This window comes from Barbus barbus (genome assembly GCF_936440315.1).
Source record: "Barbus barbus genome assembly, chromosome: 49".
Classification (NCBI taxonomy): domain Eukaryota; kingdom Metazoa; phylum Chordata; class Actinopteri; order Cypriniformes; family Cyprinidae; genus Barbus; species Barbus barbus.
In genome coordinates this window covers 1,063,545-1,085,056 of record NC_136727.1, presented here as the reverse complement: position 1 = coordinate 1,085,056, position 21,512 = coordinate 1,063,545, and the positions used below count along the sequence as shown (strand labels likewise).

General features: G+C 42.0%; 1 protein-coding gene across 1 annotated transcript; it reads right to left on the bottom strand.

Moving 5' to 3' along the window:
• Positions 1-14,076: 14,076 nt before the first annotated feature.
• LOC306867342 (guanylyl cyclase-activating protein 1-like) lies at positions 14,077-18,986 on the bottom strand. The gene is made up of 4 exons (XM_079412948.1): positions 18,630-18,986; positions 16,190-16,339; positions 16,002-16,092; positions 14,077-15,921 (listed from the first exon to the last, which is right to left on the bottom strand). Exons 1-4 carry the CDS (start codon positions 18,825-18,827, stop codon positions 15,782-15,784), a joined length of 579 nt encoding a protein of 192 aa, XP_079269074.1. The 5' UTR covers positions 18,828-18,986; the 3' UTR covers positions 14,077-15,781.
• Positions 18,987-21,512: the final 2,526 nt, after the last annotated feature.

The following is a 21,512-nucleotide window of genomic DNA, read 5'->3' as shown; positions in this document are numbered from 1 at the left end:
CTAAAGTGTCTCTCTCTCCTCTTGGGTGATTCTTCCTACACTCAGTACAATGATGAACACATGTGGTCCAGGTGCTGTCAGTGAAACACTCTTCATTATTTCTTCCTGCACTTGTTTGTTTGTCAGTGAAGGGTCAAAGAGTGCTGGAGTATCAATAACAGCTACTGATCGACCTTTAACTTCACCAACTCTCTTCTGACAAGCACTGGTCACCAACTCTGAACTGATGGCTTCACTGTGAAACCCATTGTTTCCGAGGATAGTGTTTCCTGTGGCAGACTTTCCACTTCCTGTCCTCCCAAGCAGCAAGATTCTCAAACATCTTGAATCTGATGGTGAATCTTCATCATCATCTAAAAATGACAATAATAGAGTTTAGAGATTAACAACTATTGGTTATTTGACCCTGAGCAACAAGTGTTCAACTCAAACCTGAAATGTAAACTATTTGCAAAAGTCCTTCTCAGTGAATCTCAATGTCACAACATTCCAATCCATTATACCGGGGTTCAAGCACTTAAGGTGGTCTTGGCCAACCTGGATGTATGGCTGACGGTTAAACACATCCAAAATGGAGAATAGGCTCAAAGACACACAACATACACACACACACACAGACACAAAGAGACATTAAATGATTTAACTAGTATGTTAATACCCTTTAACATATTTATACACACACACACATACACATACATGCACACACATTTTGTTGCAGAGATATATATTTGGAATAAATGGTAAGTGACAATACTTATTGCAAGTCTTCTCTTTTTATTTTTTACATTTTCAGGTTTTACTGTAATCATAATCTGGCATAATTGTAAAACAAAACCGATAGCTACAGGGTTTCTGCAGGATTTTTAAGCTCAAATTTAAAACTTTTTAAGACCTGCACAAATAAAATTAATACCATATGAGCGGGGTAGGGCAATGTCTATAGTACCATATTAAACTGTAAAACGACTGCCAAAAGCATTCAGATACAAGTTTTCACAAAAATAAAAAGCTTTATAAAATGATCAACTTTACATTTCAACCTTTAAACCATTTTTAAGAAAATGAATGTCAAAAGTATTAATTATATTGATTTTAACAATTATTATCAATAAATTATGATATAAATTAAATAACATGAATTAGGGGTGTGCAAAAAAATGATATCTTGATATTTTCTGGGATTTTATCGATAACAATAATTAGACGATATTTTGCTGAGTGTGTCATTGTGCTGGTATCTTAAAGATTACCATGGATATCTGACTCCTGAATTTTTCTAATATTCTTCATATTCTGTGGTCAGTTCACATCAGTGATAGAAATTAATCTTTTCCAATAAGTTTTATGGGCATTTTTTTTACCTTTAAGCCATTTTTTCTGAAAGTGTGCATCTTCTTTTGAGTCAAATTCTTGCATTTGGGCTGTTACCAAGCAAATGAAATCAGTATCAGCAAGATTTATCTTTGCAATGCATCTGAAGTGGTATTTAGATGTGTTTACACACTGTTTAATGCAGCTCAGAGGGACATAGAATGCTAACCTGCAGTTACAAATGCATAAATAATGTTTTGAAAGTTGAAACATAAAACATTGAAAACTGATGTTTGAAATTATTTTTTTAAAAATGAAGATACTTTAAATGTGAAATTAAAACCGCCAGCAGGTGGCAGCGAGTCACTGTTAATAAGTGAGTCATTGCGATTGAACTGAATCATTTAAAAGGTTGATTCATTCAGGAACGAATCACGGTCATGTTGCTCAGAGACTCAAAACAGTGCTGTGGCTTTAACCTTTATAATTATTATAGTGTTATTTTTTGCCCAATCTCTCTTCAAATTTTGCATGCTTGTTTAGAATGAAATTATGCATAATTTTACACCGTTTTGAGAATTTGATGGCTTTCTTTTAGGATTCATAGGCCTTTGGGTACACTATGTAAATAAATTATAAAATGACCAATTTATAGTTGTGCAAATGCAAATGTTCAACTTTTTATGATAATTATTGACCTAGAGAGGCAAAGCTGATCAGAATGAGAAGATATATCGTATTATATGAAGATGTAGTGTATAAGTGAATATTATGAACATTTTATTGCAATTTGAGGTCGTTTACTATAGAAATACTGAGTTTTAGAGGTCGTTTTCACTGTTATAGCGCCACCTATGGTCCAATCTCCATGAAACTTTGCAGGCTTGTTAAGAGTCATCTGACACATGTTTTCAGCAAGTTTAGTAAAGTTTCGAGTTTTCGTTTAGGTTTTATAGGCTTCTGGGTATATTTGGCCACACCCCTTTTTAATGACCCTGTTACAGCTAACCAAAGGACAAAATTCAATATTTTTTTGATAATTATTGCTCTAGAGAGTCCAGAGAATATTACTACAGTGGTTTGATCGAGATTGAGCAAAAAACCTAGGACTAGTTCGCAAAGTAGGTTCCCTTCCAGGAACTTCGAGCTGCGTCGAAACGCATATGGGAACGCCTTCAGCGTGACCAGGCTCTGAATATGATGTGTAATCAGTCAAACAAGGGCGAGGCGTCACGGGCGGGGTGACGTCACGACCAGGAAGCATATAAACACGTGCGGCGGAGCCGGCTTCAGCTTCAAGTCATTCAGTGAAGCGCTCTGTGTGTGTCAGTCTTATTTACTGTTGTTTGTCCTAGTTTTAAGTGGAAAGCATTCAGTATCATGCCAAAGCCAAGGGCAAGCTCAGGGGTGAAGCTTTCAGACCACGTTTTGAGTCGTGTGTGCATCATGGCCCTCGCTATATCATGAGCGAGGACACACACGATTTGTGCGTGGTCTGCCTGGGTGCGGAGCACGCAGAATCGGTCTCCGCACCCGGAGGGCTCTCTTCGAGAAGGGAGCCTTCGCGAGCTCCCCACGCGGTGCCGGTCCCGCTGCTGCCGAGGCAGAGCGGCGGTTGCACTCGTGGGGCTCGCAGGCTGATCTGGCTGGCGAGTGTGAGACGGGCATGTCCTTATCTCCTCCCGTATCCGCCAGATCTGGCGCCCCGACATGTGGAGGAATCCTTGGTTCTTGTCCCGGGGGCCCGATGCTGGGAGCTCCTTGTCGCCGCGTCTCGCTAGCGACGGACGCTTCCCTCGCCGGTTGGGGTGCGGTCATGAGTGGCCACCCTGCCCGCGGTCTGTGGAGTGGTCGCCACCTGACGTGGCATATCAACCAGCTAGAGATCCTAGCTGTGTTCCGTGCGCTCAAGCACTTCCTCCCAGACCTAAGAGATCACCACGTGCTGGTGCGCACCGACAGCACGGCAGTGGTCTCTTACAGCAACCACCAAGGAGGTCTGCGGTCGCGCCCCTTGTATAAGCTGGCACACCAGATCCTTGTGTGGTCCCAGGACAAGCTCCTATCACTGAGAGCTGTGCACATTCCTGGGCATCTTTATGTGGGAGCAGGCGTCCTGTCGAGACAGGGGCCGAGGCCCGGGGTATGGATGCTTCACCCTGAGGGGTGAAGCAGATGTGGAAGGTTTTGGCCAGGCACAGGTGGACCTCTTCGCCACTCGAGAGTCAGCGCAATGTCCCCTCTGGTTCCTCCAGCTCCTCCGGGACTGGACGCTATGGTACAGACGTGGCCGAGGCTCCGTCTGTACACCTTCCCCCCGATCGCTCTGCTCCCGGGAGTTCTGGCGAGAATGCGCCGGGAAGAGGTCAGTCTACCGTTGGTAGCGCCGTTCTGGCCGGGCCGAGTATGGTTCTGATATCTCTCAGAACCATACTCGGCCTCGGCCTCGAATATCTCTCCTCGACGGCACTCCGTGGGAAGTGCCCATCAGGAGGGACCTCCTCTCACAGGCCGGGGGCACCGAGGTGCACCCTCACCCGTAGTTATGGAAGCTGTGGGTGTGGCCCCTGAGGGGGCACAACTCATAGCTTCCGGTCTGTCAACCGAGGTTGTCGAGACCATCCTCCAATCCAGAGCTCCCTCAACGAGGAAACTGTACGCCTTGAAGTGGAGGCTCTTCACTCCTTGGTGCGGGGACAGCCATGCTCGACCCAGTCAACTGCCCCGTTGGTGCAGTACTGGAGTTCCTGCAGGCCCGTTTCTCCGCAGGGGTAACCCATTCCACTGTTAAGGTCTACGTGGCAGCTATTTCGTCATACAACGCCCTTATTGGTGGCCAGTCAGTGGGTAGACACCCCCTAGTTACACGTTTCCTCCGCAGTGCGCTGAGGCTGAGGCCTCCGGTACGATCGCGCGTCCCTACGTGGGACCTGGCTGTGGTTCTGGAGGCTCTGTGCATTGCACCTTTCGAGCCCATTCAGGAGATAACTGAGAGACTCCTCACTATCAAGACCGTTTTCTTATTGGCTATCACCTCTCTGAGGAGGGTGAGTGACCTTCAGGCCCTGACTACGGCCTCTATTCACTTTGCGCCCGGTTCGGCGAAAGTATTCCTCTACCCCCGCGTGGGGTATGTTCCGAAGATCCCATCGGTCGTTCCACAGCCCGTCGTACTGCAGGCCTTCTGTCCTCCTCCCTTCGGGGAGCCAGACCAGGAGAAGCACAACCGTATGTGTCCAGTGCGAGCACTAGACGCATACATCCACAGGTCCTCCCTGTGGAGAAAGTTGGACCAGCTGCCCGTGTGCTATGGTCCGCCTAGGAGGGGTCTTCCTGCTACGAAGCCCTCCTCTTAGTAGGTGGATTGTGGGTGCCATGGCTTTGGCATACAAGGCCTCTGAGCTCCCCCCGCCGGTGGGAGTCAGAGCGCACTCAACCCGAGGTGTGGCGGCCTCCAAAGCCTTTTGGGCAGGTGTTCCATGCAGGACATCTGCAACGCAGCTGGGTGGTCCACGCCCCTGACTTTCGTTAGGTTCTATGACCTCGACATCCGAGCCACTCCCGGCTCCTCTGTCCTTTCGTCCTGACACCAGGCAGGGACTTGTCAGTCTGGCGGCGTTGGTATTCCTGGAAGGGAACGTCTCAGGTTACGTATGTAACCATGGTTCCCTGAAGGGAACGAGACGCTGCGTCGCGTTGCCACACTTCCGGCATCCCTGCCAGCGCTTGCTTCATGACTTGAAGCTGAAGCCGGCTCCGCCGCACGTGCTTATATGCTTCCTGGTCGTGACGTCACCCCGCCCGTGACGCCTCGCCCTTGTTTGACTGATTACACATCATATTCAGAGCCTGGTCACGCTGAAGGCGTTCCCATATGCGTTTCGACGAAGCGTCTCGTTCCCTTCAGGGAACCATGGTTACATACGTAACCTGAGACTTTTTCACATATTTACGAATATTTAATGAACGATTTGATTGACAGCAATGGTTCTTGAGGCATAATAGAGAGTATTTAATGAACGATTGGATTGACAGCAAAAATTCCTTGGGTAAAGTTGCTCATTATGTGGAGACCTATCAAATGATATGCATATTGTGCGGAAGGCTAAAACACCACGTGATTACAGAGCCAAAAAATCTTGTTAGCGCCAACTAGTGGTCGATTTCTTTCAAAATTCTTACAGACCTTTAGGGCCATGGGTCAAACATGCCCACCGAGTTCCGTTTCAATCAGCCGCCGTTAACCTTGTCTAATAGGTGCTCAAACTTCATTGGCCGATGGCAGCCATGTTTTTTTAGATACGCCAATGCCCTCATTGACAAAGACACTGCATACCAATTTTCAGGTCAATTGGAATAACGCTTGTGTAGTTATAGCCATTTTTATGTTTTTTCCATCTTATAGCGCCACCAAGTGGCAGAGCTTCACAATTTTTTTTATTTGACCAAAGATTGAGCTGTTACACATGTGTACAGAGTTTGGTGAATATATCTCATTTTGTTCACGATTAAAACCTTTTTCGTATAATTGGCCCTCCGCTTTCGAACGTTTTGGCGCCCCATTGTCAGAGTGAGTCGAAATTTCAACTTTTTTTGATAATTATTGATATTTACATTTACATTTACATTTAGTCATTTGGCAGACGCTTTTATCCAAAGCGACTTACAATTGGGGAATACAAAAAGCGATTCATCTTGAAGAGGCAGTCAGACAGAGGAAGTGCTTGTAACACCAAGTCTCAGTCATTGTTCAAATAAGTACAAACTAGTAGGTGGAGAGAAAGATAGAGGGAAAGTTTTTTTTTTTTTTTTTTTTTTTTTTTTTTTTTTTTTTTTTTTAAGTTTAGGATGAAGTCAAGTACTGCCGAAAGAGATGAGTTTTCAGTTGTTGCTTGAAGGTTGCCAGAGATCCGGCGTTCCGGATAGGGGTGGGAAGATTATTCCACCAGCCAGGAATGGTGAACGAGAATGTTCTGGAGAGTGATTTTGAGCCTCTCTGTGATGGTACCACAAGGCGTCGCTCACTAGCAGATCTCAAACTTCTGGAGGGGATGTAGGTTTGTAATAGTGAGTGGAAGTAGGAGGGTGCAGAGCCTGTGGTAGATCTGTACGCAAGCATCAGTGACTTGAACTGGATGCGAGCTGCCACTGGTAGCCAGTGCAAGGAGATGAAGAGTGGTGTAACATGCGCTCTTTTGGGCTCGTTGAAGATCAGTCGTGCCGCTGCATTCTGAATCATTTGTAGAGGTTTAATTGCGTTTGATGGCAGACCAGCCAGAAGAGCATTGCAGTAGTCCAGTCTAGAAACAACCAGGGCCTGGACAAGAAGTTGCGCAGCATGCTCTGTCAGAAAGGGCCTGATATTTCTGATGTTGTGTAGTGCAAACCTGCAGGAACGAGCAGTCTTTGCAATGTGCTCTTTGAAGGTCAGCTGGTCATCAAAGATTACACCAAGATTTCTGACCGAAGTTGATGGGGTAATCATTGATGAGCCGAACTGAATCGTGAAGTCATGCCGTAGAGTCGGAGTGGCAGGGAAGACCAGAAGTTCCGTCTTTGCCAGGTTGAGCTGTAGGTGATGTTCTTTCATCCATGCCGAGATGTCCGCCAGGCAGCCTGAGATCCGTGCAGCCACCGTTGGGTCATCTGGTTGAAAAGAGAGATAGAGCTGCGTGTCATCGGCATAGCAGTGATAGGAGAAGCCATGTGCATGTATGATGGAACCCAGCGATGTAGTGTACGTGGAGAAGAGGAGGGGTCCAAGAACCGATCCCTGAGGAACTCCAGTGATCAGTTGATGTGGTTTGGATACCTCCCCTCCCCAGGCCACCCTGAAGGATCTACCGGTGAGATAGGATTCAAACCAGCGAAGAGGAATTCCAGTGATGCCCAGTGATGAGAGGGTAGACAGGAGAATCTGATGATTGACAGTGTCAAAAGCAGCAGAGAGATCCAGCAGAATGAGGACTGATGATTTGGAATCAGCCTTTGCAGTTCGTAGGGCTTCAGTGACTGAGAGTAGCGCAGTCTCTGTTGAATGGCCACTCCTGAAACCTGACTGTTTAGCATCCAGCTTGTTGTACTGTGAGAGAAACCGCGAGAGCTGGTTGAAGACAGCTCGTTCGAGTGTTTTCCCTATGAATGGAAGGAGAGAGACAGGTCTGTAGTTATCTAAAAGAGAAGCATTTAATGTAGGTTTTTTGATCAGTGGGGTTACCCGAGCCTGCTTGAATGCTGTGGGGAAGATGCCTGTGAGGAGAGATGTGTTGATAATGTGTGTGAGTGCCGGTAAGAGTGTGGCAGAGATTGTTTGGAGAAGATGTGAGGGGATCGGGTCGAGAGGACACGTTGTTGGATGGCTGGAGAGGAGAAGTTTGGATACTTCTGCCTCGGTGAGAGGACTGAAGGAGAAGATGGGAGCTGGAGCGGTGGATGTGGTTGATCGGAGGTCCTGCGGAGTTGAGAACTGGTTGCTGATTGTTCTAGTTTTGTCTGTGAAAAAAGAGGCAAAGTCATCAGCGGTTATCAAAGTGGTGGGAGGTGGAGGAGGGGGACAGAGGAGAGAATTAAATGTTCTGAAGAGATTACGCATGTCTGGAGCGCTGGTGATCTTGTTGTGGAAATGTGAGGATTTGGCAGTGTGGACTTCAGTAGAGAAAGATGAAAGCAAAGACTGATACTTACTCAGGTCCGACGGATCGTTTGATTTGCGCCATTTTCTCTCTGCCGCTCTGAGTTTGGTCCGATTCTCACGAAGAACATCGGATAACCAGGGGTTAGAAGGAGCAGCCCGTGCTGGCCTAGAGGAGAGAGGACAGATGTCGTCTAGACAAGAGGTTAAGGTAGAGCATAAAGTGTCAGTGGCTGCATTTACATCCAGAGAGGAGAAATGGGTAGGCGAGGGAAGAGAGGAGGATACTACAGAGGAAAGAAGGGAGGGGGAAAGGGAGCGTAGGTTGCGTCTGAAAGTAACCGGTAAGGGAGATGGTGGCACCTGAGTTGCAAAATGTAACGTAAATGTAATGAAGAAATGATATTCACTGTCCAGAGAATTTTTCTGAACTGGTTTGGTTCAGATTGGGCGAAAAACCTAGGTATAGTTCACAAAAGTAGGTTTTGGACATTTTGGACAATTTTGCGGAAAAAATGTACCTCGCAGCGCGAATCTGATTTTTTAGGCTTTTGACTGCCTTGACCGGCTTAATTTTTTTTGGGTGTATGACAAGCGGTTTAGGGGCTATGAGCGATTTCGCATTTTTGTTCGCTGTAGCGCCCCTCATAGCCCGATTGGGGCGAGCCTTGGTATCTGACAAGAAGGCTGGACTACTACCATCTGACCAAGTTTCAGCTCTCTAGGCCTTACGGTTTGTTCTGCACGATCAGTTTTAGGGAATAATAATAATAATAAAAATCCTAACAGTTACAATAGAGTTTCAGCAAAGCAGCGATTACCGGGGTTCAAGCATTTTAAGGCCTTAAGGTGGTATGCTTTTAGGGTCTAAGCCAACCTGGATGTATAGCTGACATTGAAACACACCGAAAATGGACAATAGGCTCACAGAAACACAGAAACACACACACACACACACACACACACACTCACACATGTTGGTTTTGCTATACTTGAGAGGACTCTCATAGGCGTAATGGTTTTTATACTGAACAAACTGTATATGCTATTGCCCTACACCAACCCTACACCTAAACCTAACCCTCACACACACTCACTCACACACACACACACACACACACACAGAAATGAAATGGTTAAACTATCATATTAATAATTAATAAGCATTCTTACACACACACACACACACACACACACACACATGGACATACATGCACACACATTTTGTTGCAGATATGCATATTTGCAATAAATGATAGGTGACAATACTCATTGCAAGTCTTCTCTTTTTAAGAGTTTATGTGTCATTTTCAGGTTTCTCTGTGATTATAATATGGCAAAATTGTAAAAACTGGCATATCTGTATGAACAAAATGGTAAACTTGATCTAAATGTGAGTTTAAATGTTACATCTGTGGTTTTATAGCATCTCCATAAGCAAAATATGAACAGTACTGTTTTAGGGTTTAATGAGCCCATTAGTGGTCTTTCGCTGCCATCTGGAGGTTAGAAATTGCCATTTCTCATACAACACTGTTTTTTTATCTTTATAACTGTTATAGAGTTATTTTTTGCCCAATCTCTCTTAAATTTTGCTTGCTTCTTTAGACTGATATTATGCCCCATTTTACCCAGTTGTGAGAGAAGATGTGGCGTTTGTTTTAGGATTTACAGGCCTTTGGGTACGCTATGTAAAGAACATATTATAAAATGACAGATTTATAATTGGCCAAATGCAAATGTTCAACATTGTTTTGATAATACTGTGTTTTTGAGGCCTTTTTCACTGTTATAGCACCACCTATGGTCCAATCTCCATGAAACTTTTCATACTTGTTAAGAGTCATCTAACACATGTTCTCACCAAGTTTTGCAAACTTTTGAGTTTTCGTTTAGGTTTTATAGGCTTTTGGGTATATGTAGCCACGTCTCTTTTCTAAATGATTGTTATAGCTAACCAAAGGACAAAATTAATTTTTTTTTTTGATAATTGTTGATCTACAGAGTCCAGAGATTATTACTGCAGTGGTTTGATCGCGATTGAGAGAAAAACCAGGGACTAGTGCGCAAAAGTAGGTTTTAAACATATTTTGGAATAATTAATGAACGATTTGATTGACAGCAATGGTTCTAGAGGCAAAGTTGCTCATTGTCAGGAGATCTATCAAATGATATGCATATTGTGTGGATATGTTAAACACCACGTGATTACAGAGCCAAAAAACTCTTTAGCGCCAACTAGAGGCCGATTTCTTTCAAAATTCTTATAGACCTTTAGGGCCATGAGTCGAACATGCCCACCGATTTTCTTTCCGATCGACCTCCGTTAACCTTGTTTAATAGGTGCTTAAATTTTTTGGTGCTTAAATCTGATCGATTTTCAAAGTTGATCAGATCAACGGTTGCCTGGTTATAGCCGTTTATATGTTTTTTTACGTCTTTTAGCGCCCCCAAGTGGCATATCTGCGCATTTTTTTTATTTGACCATAAAGCTCATTCTGATTCTGATTCTGATTCTTTGCGTAGTTCAGCCAGAAGGTGGCGCTCTAATCTTGAATAATAGGCTGTAAATACACACAGAACGATCTTATTCTGTTTCATAGACGCAGTTTGCGCTTAGTTTCATGTGAACGCTCAAAATACATTATTTGGGTAACACTTTACAATAATTAATGAACACTTGAATACATTAACTAACATTAACTAATGGAACCTTATTGTAAAATGTTACAATTATTTGTTATTAAAGCATTACATTCACAAAAACACTTAAATTAAACAGAAAAGCAAGCAGGTGCATGATTAGGCAATGCTAATTAATAAGCGCATCCTTTCCTAAATCCTGTGTTTGGACCAGGCTCTGTTGCAGAATTACATCACTTTGTGCTTCTGAAATTAGGCTATTATCTTTTTCTATATATTGTAGTTATCTCTTTCTCGCGCATTGTCGCTTTCAAGCATGAAAAACACACGATTTATTTAAATTCTGAATATATTATCGTCGTATACGGCATACATTAAATTCATTAAATACTGTCACTCATTCATCATGATCTCACAAAGTTCCGTTTTAACCTATGAATGTGACCACACACCAAACTTTTTTAATGAAGTTATGAGCATGATAGAACCATAGACTGTATGGATAGAACTCAACGCTGGACAAAAAGCGGTGAGTTCCAACCTAAACACCTCTGATTGGCCATTGCATTGTAGAAATCAACAATTTACTCCCCTCTGCGAAAATGCATTGTAAAAGCTTTCCAAAGCAGAAGGGCAGAGACACTGGATTGTTTGCCAAATTTATTTTGTTATGCTATAATTACGAAGAAAACAGATCCTAGACCAGGAGTTATGGGCAGCTTTTCTATCTAAAAGCAATCAGTTAGACTATTTTACACAATGAGTTAGATTATTATATATGCCAAACTAAAGTCCGGCCGTTCCCCTCGGTCCAGAGCAGGGGCACAGGGATACTCCCCTCTGGCGCCGGGTCTGCATGGAAGCGTTCAGCCTGTAGCACTGATGAGGCACTATTGAGCCTTCAGCTCTTCTGGATTGTTGGATCGACTGTTTCTCATCTTTCTCTTGAAAATATCCCATAGATTCTATATGGGGTTCAGGTCAGGCATGTTGGCTGGCCAATCAAGCACAGTGATATCATGGTCAGCAAACCACTTGGAAGTGGTTTTGGCTCTGTGGGCAGGTGCTAAAGTCCTGCTGGAAAAGGAAATCAGCAGATGGAAGCATAAAGTGCTCTAAAATGTCCTGGTAGACAGCTGCATTGACTCTGGACTTGATAAAACACAATGGACCAACACCAGCAGATGTCACAGCACCCCAAATCATCACTGACTGTGGAAAATTCACACTGGACTTCAAGCAGCTTGGATTCTGTGCCTCTCCACTCTTCCTCCAGACTCTGGGACCTTGATTTCCAAATGAAATGCAAAATTTACTATCTTAAGAGGACATTGGAGCACTGAGCAACAGTCCAGTTCTTTTTCTCCACAGCCCAGGTTAGATGCTTCTGACGTTTTCTCTGGTTCAGAAGTGGCTTGGTAGCTCTTTTCCTGAAGACGTCTGAGCGTGGAGACTCTTGATGCACTGACTCCAGCTTCAGTCCACTCTTTCTGAAGCTCTCACAAGTGTTTGAATCAGCTTTGCTGGACAGTATTCTCAAGCTTGCGGTCATCCCTGTTGCTTGTGCACCTTTTCCTACCCAATTTCTTCCTTCCAGTCAACTTTGCATTTAATATGCTTTGATACAGCACTCTGTAAACAGCCACACCTTTCAGTAATGACCCTCTGTGATTACCCTCTTTGTGGAGGACGTCAATGTTCGTCTTCTGGATCATTGCCAAATCGGCAGTCTTCTCCATTATTGTGGTTTCAAAGAACAAGAGACCCAGAATTTATACTGTAGGGATGGTCATTTATTGAAATTCAAATGTAAATATTCTAATATTTTGAGATACTGATTTTTGACTTTCATGAGCTGTAAGCTCTAATCATCAAAAAAAAAAAAAAATAATAATACTTTTGAAGTGTTTTACTTTCCATGTAATGAATATAGAATATATGGAAATTTCACTTTTTGAAATAAGTTACAGAAAAAAATGAACTTTTTCACAATATTCTATTTTTTGTAGATGCACCTGTATATGAATAAACATATCCACCTTATTTTTCCACATAAACAAACAGTGCATCAAAAGCTTGTCGTTGTTGGTCATTTATGCCAGATCCCAGAATTAGTGGACTCTCCCCTCAGACAGCAGGTTCCTCTTCAGAGATGGCAGCTTCCACTACATGGATGTCGACAAACCCGTCAATACTCAGAGAAAGGTCCAGGTCTCTTTGACCATAAATATCCACATCAGACATCTCATACAGTCGACAAAGTCTCTGATAGCGGCCTATGGACACTCTGTAAGGGTGTACATTACACAGTCGGGAAGGAATCTTACCATCTTTAACTACAGCCACGGACCATGCAGCAGTCACTCCATCCGACTCATCCAGGGGTTCCACTAAGCTACAATAGTTACGATTCTGCAGGCCCATTCGGGCACACCCCCACACAATAATCTCACTCTGACGTGGGATCCATATCTTGTGGCGACTGGCTGGCCACACATAGCCTAGAAACCCATCATCTCGGGTACGAGCAGCAATGCGTTGACACATCACCATAGCCTGTTTCCACACTCGCTGTTCTGCGGGGCTCTGAAGAGAACGACTGGCTTGGGCCCCGAAACAGGGCACTCCAACATGATGAAATCACATTCATTCCAATAATTAAACAAGCCTTTACAAGGAATATTCTGAATCAAAACATCCACCATAGGGCAATCAGCAATAAAGGAGTGTGTGGTCTCTTAGTTATTAATGAGGGCCTATCTAGTCAGAGAGCTTATTATTGCCATATTGAAAAGCTGTGCAACTCACTTTGGCCATTCTGTATCTGCAAAACAGAGGCCAATGCCCTTTTTACACTTGGTATTAAGATGCGTTTTGGTCGATCGGATCACAAGTGGATGATGGAGATACATACCCATTTACACCTGGTCTCTTCTGTCGACTTTCAACCACTTCTGACCAGATTACCCCCCGTGGTGCTGATTACTCAAGAGGAGGGTAAATGGGCAGATCCCTCTGTCAGCATCAAAATAAAATAGTAAGCAGAGAGTAGGTGGTCTTTTGTGGCTGCTCGAATGCATTCAACCACATCAGCGTCTACACCATGAAAGCAATCCGGTCGAATGCGTTTTCAACTACCTCTGGAAGTGGTTGAAAGTGGACAAGCTCAAAACTTTGAACACCCCCGTTTACACCTGTATTTAGCATTGTCCAGTTGTGATCCGATCGACCAAGGCGCATCTTAATACCAAGTGTAAACAGGACCTAAGGGCCATTCAGGAGGAGGTGGGTGTCCCAATGCACAACATCATCCAGGCCGTCCCAACTCGCTGGAACTCAACACTTCATATGCCTCAATGAATGTATGAATAGAGACCAGCACTGAATGTGTACACTGGTGAACACGGCCACATCAGCTGCTTATCTGCCACACAGTGGGACATTGTTTGCAACCTGTGATGGGGTGGAAGAATCACGCGACAAGGACAGCTCAAATAAATACCCCGGAGGGTGGATTTATTAACAATAAAATGGTGCCAGGTGAAGACTGGTTCACTGAGGTGATGCGGTGCTCTCCGTGAGTGATTCCCTTTCGGTGCGGTGAGTCGGTGCTGTGCTCGTGGCAGGGCTGGGTCGGTCACACGCTGGAATCCACAAGAATCAGTGGGAGATAACACGTTAGTCCTCAGCTTCATGGAGGCCGGTCTCCCCATGTTGTAGTCTCACGCGGCTTATATGGCCGCGGGCAAATGGGCCACAGGTGTGGCCGATCCAGCCGTGATGAGCGAGTGCAGGTGTTTCGCTTCAGTCTCCAGGGCAACGCTGATGAGTGCTCGGGACGCTCGTCACAAACCTGATTGACACACTGATTCCCATCGAAGAAGTCACAATGGGGATGAGAAACTCAGATTCTTCAGCAGCATGCAATATCCCCAGTGTGTCTGTTCTGAAGCTGATGCTGCAGGAAGAGCAGGCATCAAAACTTTGGCAAGACCATGCTTGACTGTCTGACAAAGCGGTTCTCCAAGGTTCTCTTGTCCTAGCAACACTCCTGGATCCCAGATATAAGGCCCGTGCCTTTGCGTCTGAAGAAACACTTGAGAAAGGAAAAAATGGCTATTTTGTATTGTCTTGTCTATAGTCTGCGGAGAAGCATTCAATAAAGTTTTTCACTGTATTTTGTACATGATACTTGTACACATGACAATTAATAGTGTGAAGTGACATTCAGCCAAGTATGGTGACCCATACTCAGAATTCGTGCTCTGCATTTAACCCATCCAACGTGCACACACACAGCAGTGAACACACACACACCGTGAACACACACCCGGAGCAGTGGGCAGCATTTATGCTGCAGCGCCCGGGGAGCAGTTGGGGGTTCGGTGCCTTGCTCAAGGGCACCTCAGTCGTGGTATTGAGGGTGGAGAGAGCGCTGGACATTCACTCCCCCCACCTACAATACCTGCCGGCCGGAGACTCGAACCCACAACCTTTGGATTACAAGTCCGACTCTCTAACCATTAGGCCACGACTTCCCCAAAAATGACTTGAACTTGACGATTAATGAAAATGAATGACTTGAACTTGACGATATCACTTCATTTTCTATTTAGGTGCACAAAATAAAATTTCTAAACTCTGTCAACAATTACTCACCCTCACGTTGTTCCGAATTAACCCTTTAAGACTAGCGTTCATCTTTGAAATAAAACCTAAGATACTTTAATGAAACCTGAGAGATTTGTGTCCATCCGAGTAAGTCCAAAAATAACACGTTTCATATTTTATTTTGAAATGGGGAAAGTGTAAAAGTACAGTAACATTACAAATCCACACTACAATACTTCATATCTATAATAATAATAATAACAATACCGAGTAATATTAAGATGGAGTTCTTGCAGGACAGATTATCTGTCTGATGTACATCACAGGGCTAAAGAAACATTATATTTTACAGGTTTTGTTCAAACCTGAGGTGTTAATATCCCAAATAAAAGCTACATAAGTGCACTTAAATATGCGTTTGCTCTAGTCTCAGTTATTGTATGATTAGAGGGAATAATCAGACTGTTGAAATGCAGATGAACACTATTAATACTGTGAGGGTTTAAAGCTCTTCAGCAGTTTAGAGTTGAGAAACACTCCTCATCTTGGTCTCGTTTGGCACCCTGATCTCAGGCTGGTCTGGGGTCAGTTGAGCTGCTGCTCAGAGCCGATGTCTGTGTAGATATTACTGACGATATGAGTCAGATCCAGACTCTGGGTCAACATCACCGACAGAACCTCGTCCGCCTGGATGCCCTCGATGAACTCGTCCAGAGACAGCTCACCTGAACACACACAGATGCATCTGTAAATCACACAGCTTCATTTGCATATTTAATTAGCATGGATGAATTAGACAGATTACCGTCTCCGTTAACGTCAATCTTGCTAAACACCATGTCGGTCAATTCGTCAGCGGTAAACTCCTGCTCTACTCCGTTAATGGCTTGAATGGCCTGGAGCAGAAACACAACTTGTGAGTTTGTTCTGACGTCTTATAAGATGGTTTTCAGTCAAATATGTCACAGAAAGCACTGAATTCATCAGATATACCTTGAAGATGAGCAGCAGCTCCTCACGGTCGATGCAGCCGCTGCCGTCCACATCGAACAGTTTGAAGTACCAGCGCAGTTTCTGCTGAACTCCACCCTTCAGAACCAAACTCAGAGCTGCTACATACTCCATGAAATCAATACAGCCGTCCTGAGGAGGACATAATGCACAACAAATTACGCTACTGGAAACAGTTATGATCCGTTATGAACAGTTATGCATGCAAGTAAACTGTCTTTCAAAGTTTAAGGCTTCAAATAACTTGTGACAATAAAATCGGAAAAATATGGGAGAAATAATATTCCATCGTTATTCAGCATAACATATATATTTATGTAAGAATAAAACAACATACTTATACTGACCTGCGCTTATTCATATATGCAAAAGAATAGGTGATCATGCTACATTTTTATTGTATTTTAAATGATTAAAAACATCTTTACCTTTTTGAACACAGATGTGAAAATGCACTTAAATTTGTTCATCTGAACCTAAATTGTAATAATTCATGAATGCTTTGGAATACGGGCCTAATGCAGATTGAATCAGCAGATTGAAAAGCATTGAAAAATGTAAAAGTGTAAAAAAAAAAGTTATAGAAGTTTGTTTACCGTAAAGAAAATATACTGTACTGAAAGTATTTTACAAAATATTTTAGAATCTAAAAGTCACGTCTAATTAAGTTATGTTCCAAATTTGAAGTTGATATCACAAAAATTGAGGTTCCTGTAAGATTTTATTTATAACTTAGCTATAAAATGTATCTTGTCCTGTCACAAATTAATCATTTCTGTCACAATACTACTTCTATCACATATAGGTCACCAAATATGTAACCTTCAGACTCTGATCTTTCAAAAGATAAGTGATTTGTCAACATTATGTTTATAACGTTGTAGTAAATTTAGTAATATGACCAACTAGGGGTGGAGGCTGCTAAAAGTATTTAAAGTGTCATTTCCATGGTAAAGCAATGTCTGATTTCCAAACGGTTTTCACAGGATGCATTTTGAGTGTTTAAGCTTTTGAAAGCTACCTAATTAGGATCAAGTGATAAGGGGAAAATGCAATTAAAAATGAGTGCCAAGTGTCCTACTAGTGAGATACAGACAGTTAATGGCTTAAGATTTATAAAAACAAATAATATTCGACAAATTGCCTATGCATTTTATTTATTTGCATTTTATTTATTTGTACAAACAGTCTGACTGCATGTTCAATTTAATAACAGAATGCACATGAATATTCACACATGGTGAAATGGCCTGGAGGAATGGTTTATAGATGGGTTTTAATGTCACTATGAGCAATAATGCTGTGATTGATGATGCAAATAATCTAGATGGCCTTGTATTTTTCATGGAAAGTGCCATGACGTGAGTGGAAGCTGCTGAGATCAGAAATAAAGTAGAGCGGTCACTGTATAAACTCCTGAGTTAACCAGATTACAGGATCTTAGTGAAGATCTCTGACCTTCTGCATCGCTGATGTTTGGCCTGAGTTTACTATATTAACACAGATCTCATTACCCACAATCCTCAGCTTAACCGAAGCAGAAGAGACACGAGGAAAACGCTGACCAATGAGTTCATGAATTCAACTCTCAAGGATCTATATTGTTTAGTTAAATTCATAGCACTTTTTATGATGCACATCATTTATCTGTTATGTTTTGTTTGGGGTGCATCGAAGAATCAGGTTTATACTTAATAAAATGTCCTAATTTCATAAGAACTGATTATCAACACAACTTTAACCAGATACAAATCCAAATTTTCCCTGACAATAGCCTCTCTACAACAAAAGATGCTATTTTGAAGAATGTCGAGTCAAGTCAGCTTTATTTATATAGCGCTTTTAACAATACAGATTGTGTCAAAGCACTTAACAGTATCAAATTGGAGGATAGAGTGTCAGTAATGTATAAAAATAACATTAAACACTCAATTTTCAGTTAAAGGCATTTCATTATTGAATTCAGAGATATCATTTGTCTAGCTGAGTTTAGTTTAAATAGTATCTGTGAAATCAAATCAACGATAATCACTAGAAATTAAGTGTCCCCAACTGACACAGAATGCTGGTGACCAAACAATTGACGGTACCCATTGACTTCCATAGTATTTTTTTCCACACTATGAATGTCAATGGCTACCATCAACCATTTGGTTACAAGCATTCTTCACTAAATCTTCCATAGTGTTGGTAACCAAGCAGTTAACGGTAGCCTTTGACTTCTATAGTATGGAGAAAAATACTATGTAAGTCAATGGGCACCGTCAACTGTTTGGTTACCAACATTCTTCAAAATATCTTCTTTTGTGTTCAACAGGTTTGGAACGACATGAGGGTGAGTATGATATAAATATGCACAAGTATAATAGTTCCATTTAGTAAAACAGTAAATAATTAGTATTATAATAACAGACTGTCTTACGTCGTTGATGTCGAAGGTCTTGAACATGGTGTTGACGTACTCATTGGATTTTTCTGTCAGATTCTTCAGGCCGAAGAACTTCTTGAACTCGTAGAAGGTGAGCTGACCGGACGGACACTCAGTCATGAACTTGCGGTACCACTGATGGGACTGACAGGCGCTCAGCTCCTTCACTGACATGCTGGAGGAGTTTCCCATGATGCCTCTGCAGCGCCGGAGCTTGAGCAGAGATCTGTCGATGCTTGCCCTCGCCAGCACACACTGACACAGGGCTTAGCTCAGCCTGCGGGACAGGGCGAGGAGGAGGGTGTCCCGTCCAATTAACACTGACGTCATTCCCTGCTGTTCTTTTCCGCTCTGGAAAATACAGAGAATTACCTCCTGCTTACAGGGAATCCTAAATACAGTGTGTCAGCAGTCAGCATGACCCACTAACCTGAGATCATGACCTCTGTCTGTCTGCCCGTCGATCTGTCCATATATCTATCCATCCATCTTTAGCAGATTATTCCCGTTTAGTTATTTCGTGGACATTTTATATCTATGTTCTCCAAACACTGCAGGGAAATTTTTGTGTAACAACCTAATAAATATTTTACAGAACATACTCCGATGGTTATTTTTAGGTTTTGCTGATATAACAAACCTATATGAGCTATATAGAACTCTATAAAGCTGAATGAAGCGACACAGATGGTGTGCGGTAAATGAATGCGGGTTTATTGTGGTTTGGACACACACTGGTTCCTCCACTTCACCGGGTTGCAGGCCTGCAGGCCGTTGCGTTTGCGTCTGTGGTCCGTGTGCCAGGAGAAGCTGAAGCCACACGCGGGTTTCTGAGCCGTGTAGAAGGGTCTCAGAGAGTTTCCGCTGGTGTCTGGAGGAGTTCGGAGATGCTCAGGAGGAGTGTTAGGAGGCAAATCCACAGATCTGACGGAGTCTCGCATCTCCACCAAAGCCTGGTCAATGTATGAAATCATGAGTATCTCAAACTAATATCAGAAATATTGAATGTCAACGAGGTTCTTACCTGAGTCCGCTGGGTTCCTGTTCCCATCTGCATCTCCATCATATCAGCAGAAGTACTCGTCTTCTGTCTGTCCATCAGCATCTGATCTGATTCTGATCTGAGTTCAGCGGCTGTGATGACATCACAGAGACGTAACCATGGCAACACATTCATTCTAGAATCTCCATGAGTTCCCAGGGAACAAACAAACACAAATGGATTTTTCATAGTTAATGCAGACATTCCAAAAATAAGAATATTTAATTAGTTAACTTACAATTTCCAGTGGTGTACAAATTTAAATCATATTTTCAAATGATTTAAATTGATTAAAATGATGCACAAATAAAAATATTGCTTATAAGTGATGCTTATCTTGTAAACAAGTGCATTTATTTCTAATGAATCTTTATTTGGAGTAAATATATATATATTTAGATACTAAAATACTGTATAATAGAATCTTAATTCATGTTTATAAATTATATAATTTTTTAAATCGTGTCAATTATATTATCTATAAAATATGTAGTTTTTGAAAATTATTAAAATGTATTATTTTATTATTGTAAATTATTAATTTTGCTATTTCGTGTAAATGATATAATGTTTATGAAGTTTAATTTAAAAAGGTTTAACTACATGCATTATTTTAACAAGAGCTTTAAAAAATTATACAAATATTGTGATATTTGAATGCTGTGTCATGATTTACTCGACATTTTTCCAAAGCTGTCAGAAGATCAAGGGTGTAGAATTTAGTAGAGATGTCCCTACCAATATCCAGCGACTAATAAATTATCCCTAGCAATAATTTTGATCAAACAAGTAAATATGTAACCACTGCTATTGTAATTTCTGCTGCATTTGAAATAGGTCATACCATTGACATTACCTGAGAAGTCAAAGAAATAAGCTAGAAAAGCGTGCACTTTCAAGAAATACATGTGTGGAGTAAGAACATAAGAGTCGAAGTGTTTAAAACAAACGCACAGTTCAGGTGAATGATGACGTTTGCCCTCTTTCACTCTTTTTACACTGACTATCACTCTATATAGACTAATATGGATGCTTTCAACTGATTCCTATTGAACTGTCACCAACTGAACTGCAGTGCTAACACTATTTCAAATATGTGTCCCTGCAGCACAAAAGCAGTCATGAGTAACACAGGTATATTTGTAGCAATAGCCAACAATACATTGTATGGATCAAAATTATACATTTCTCTTTTATGACAAAAATCATAAGGATATTAAGTAAAGATCATGTTACATTAATTTATTTTAGTAAATTTCTTACTGTAAATATATCAAAACTTAATTTTTGATTAGTAATATGCATTGCTAAGAACTTCATTTGAACAACTTTAAAGGTGATTTTCTCAATATTTAGATTTTTAGAATAGTTGTATCTCAGCTAAATATTGTCCTATCCTAACAAACCATACATCAATGGAAAGATTATTTATTCAGAGGATGTATAAATCTCAATTTCGAAAAATTGACACTTAAGACTGGTTTTGTGGGTCCATGTCATATGATTCCAGATCAGACTAATGTCATAAAACTAGTGAGCTGAGCCTTTAGTAGTACTGACAGTGTCGTGTAAACATGACTGAAGACGAGAAAAGCGAAAGAAACAAACAAACTGATTCAAATGAGTGAGTCATTACGCTTGAACTGCTCCGATTGATTCAAACTAGTGACTTCGAACATTCGGTTCAATGATTCACTCCAACCGGATCGCGAGTCATTTGATTCATTTCGGGATTTCAAACTGCTTTTCTTTTTTTTTTCTTTTTTTATGGTTAAGGCAGGTCGTTTTTAGAAGTCAGAACATGTGACAGACAGGTATATTACATTGGTTATGAC

Excerpts from the sequence above, each read along its gene's own strand:
- LOC306867342 (XM_079412948.1), bottom strand. The coding sequence starts at position 18,827 with ATGGGAAACTCCTCCAGCATGTCAGTGAAGGAGCTGAGCGCCTGTCAG. Across the intron at positions 16,093-16,189 it reads AGCTGCTGCTCATCTTCAAG|GCCATTCAAGCCATTAACGG; the intron begins GTATATCTGATG and ends TTTCTGCTCCAG. Across the intron at positions 15,922-16,001 it reads GATTGACGTTAACGGAGACG|GTGAGCTGTCTCTGGACGAG; the intron begins GTAATCTGTCTA and ends GTGTGTGTTCAG.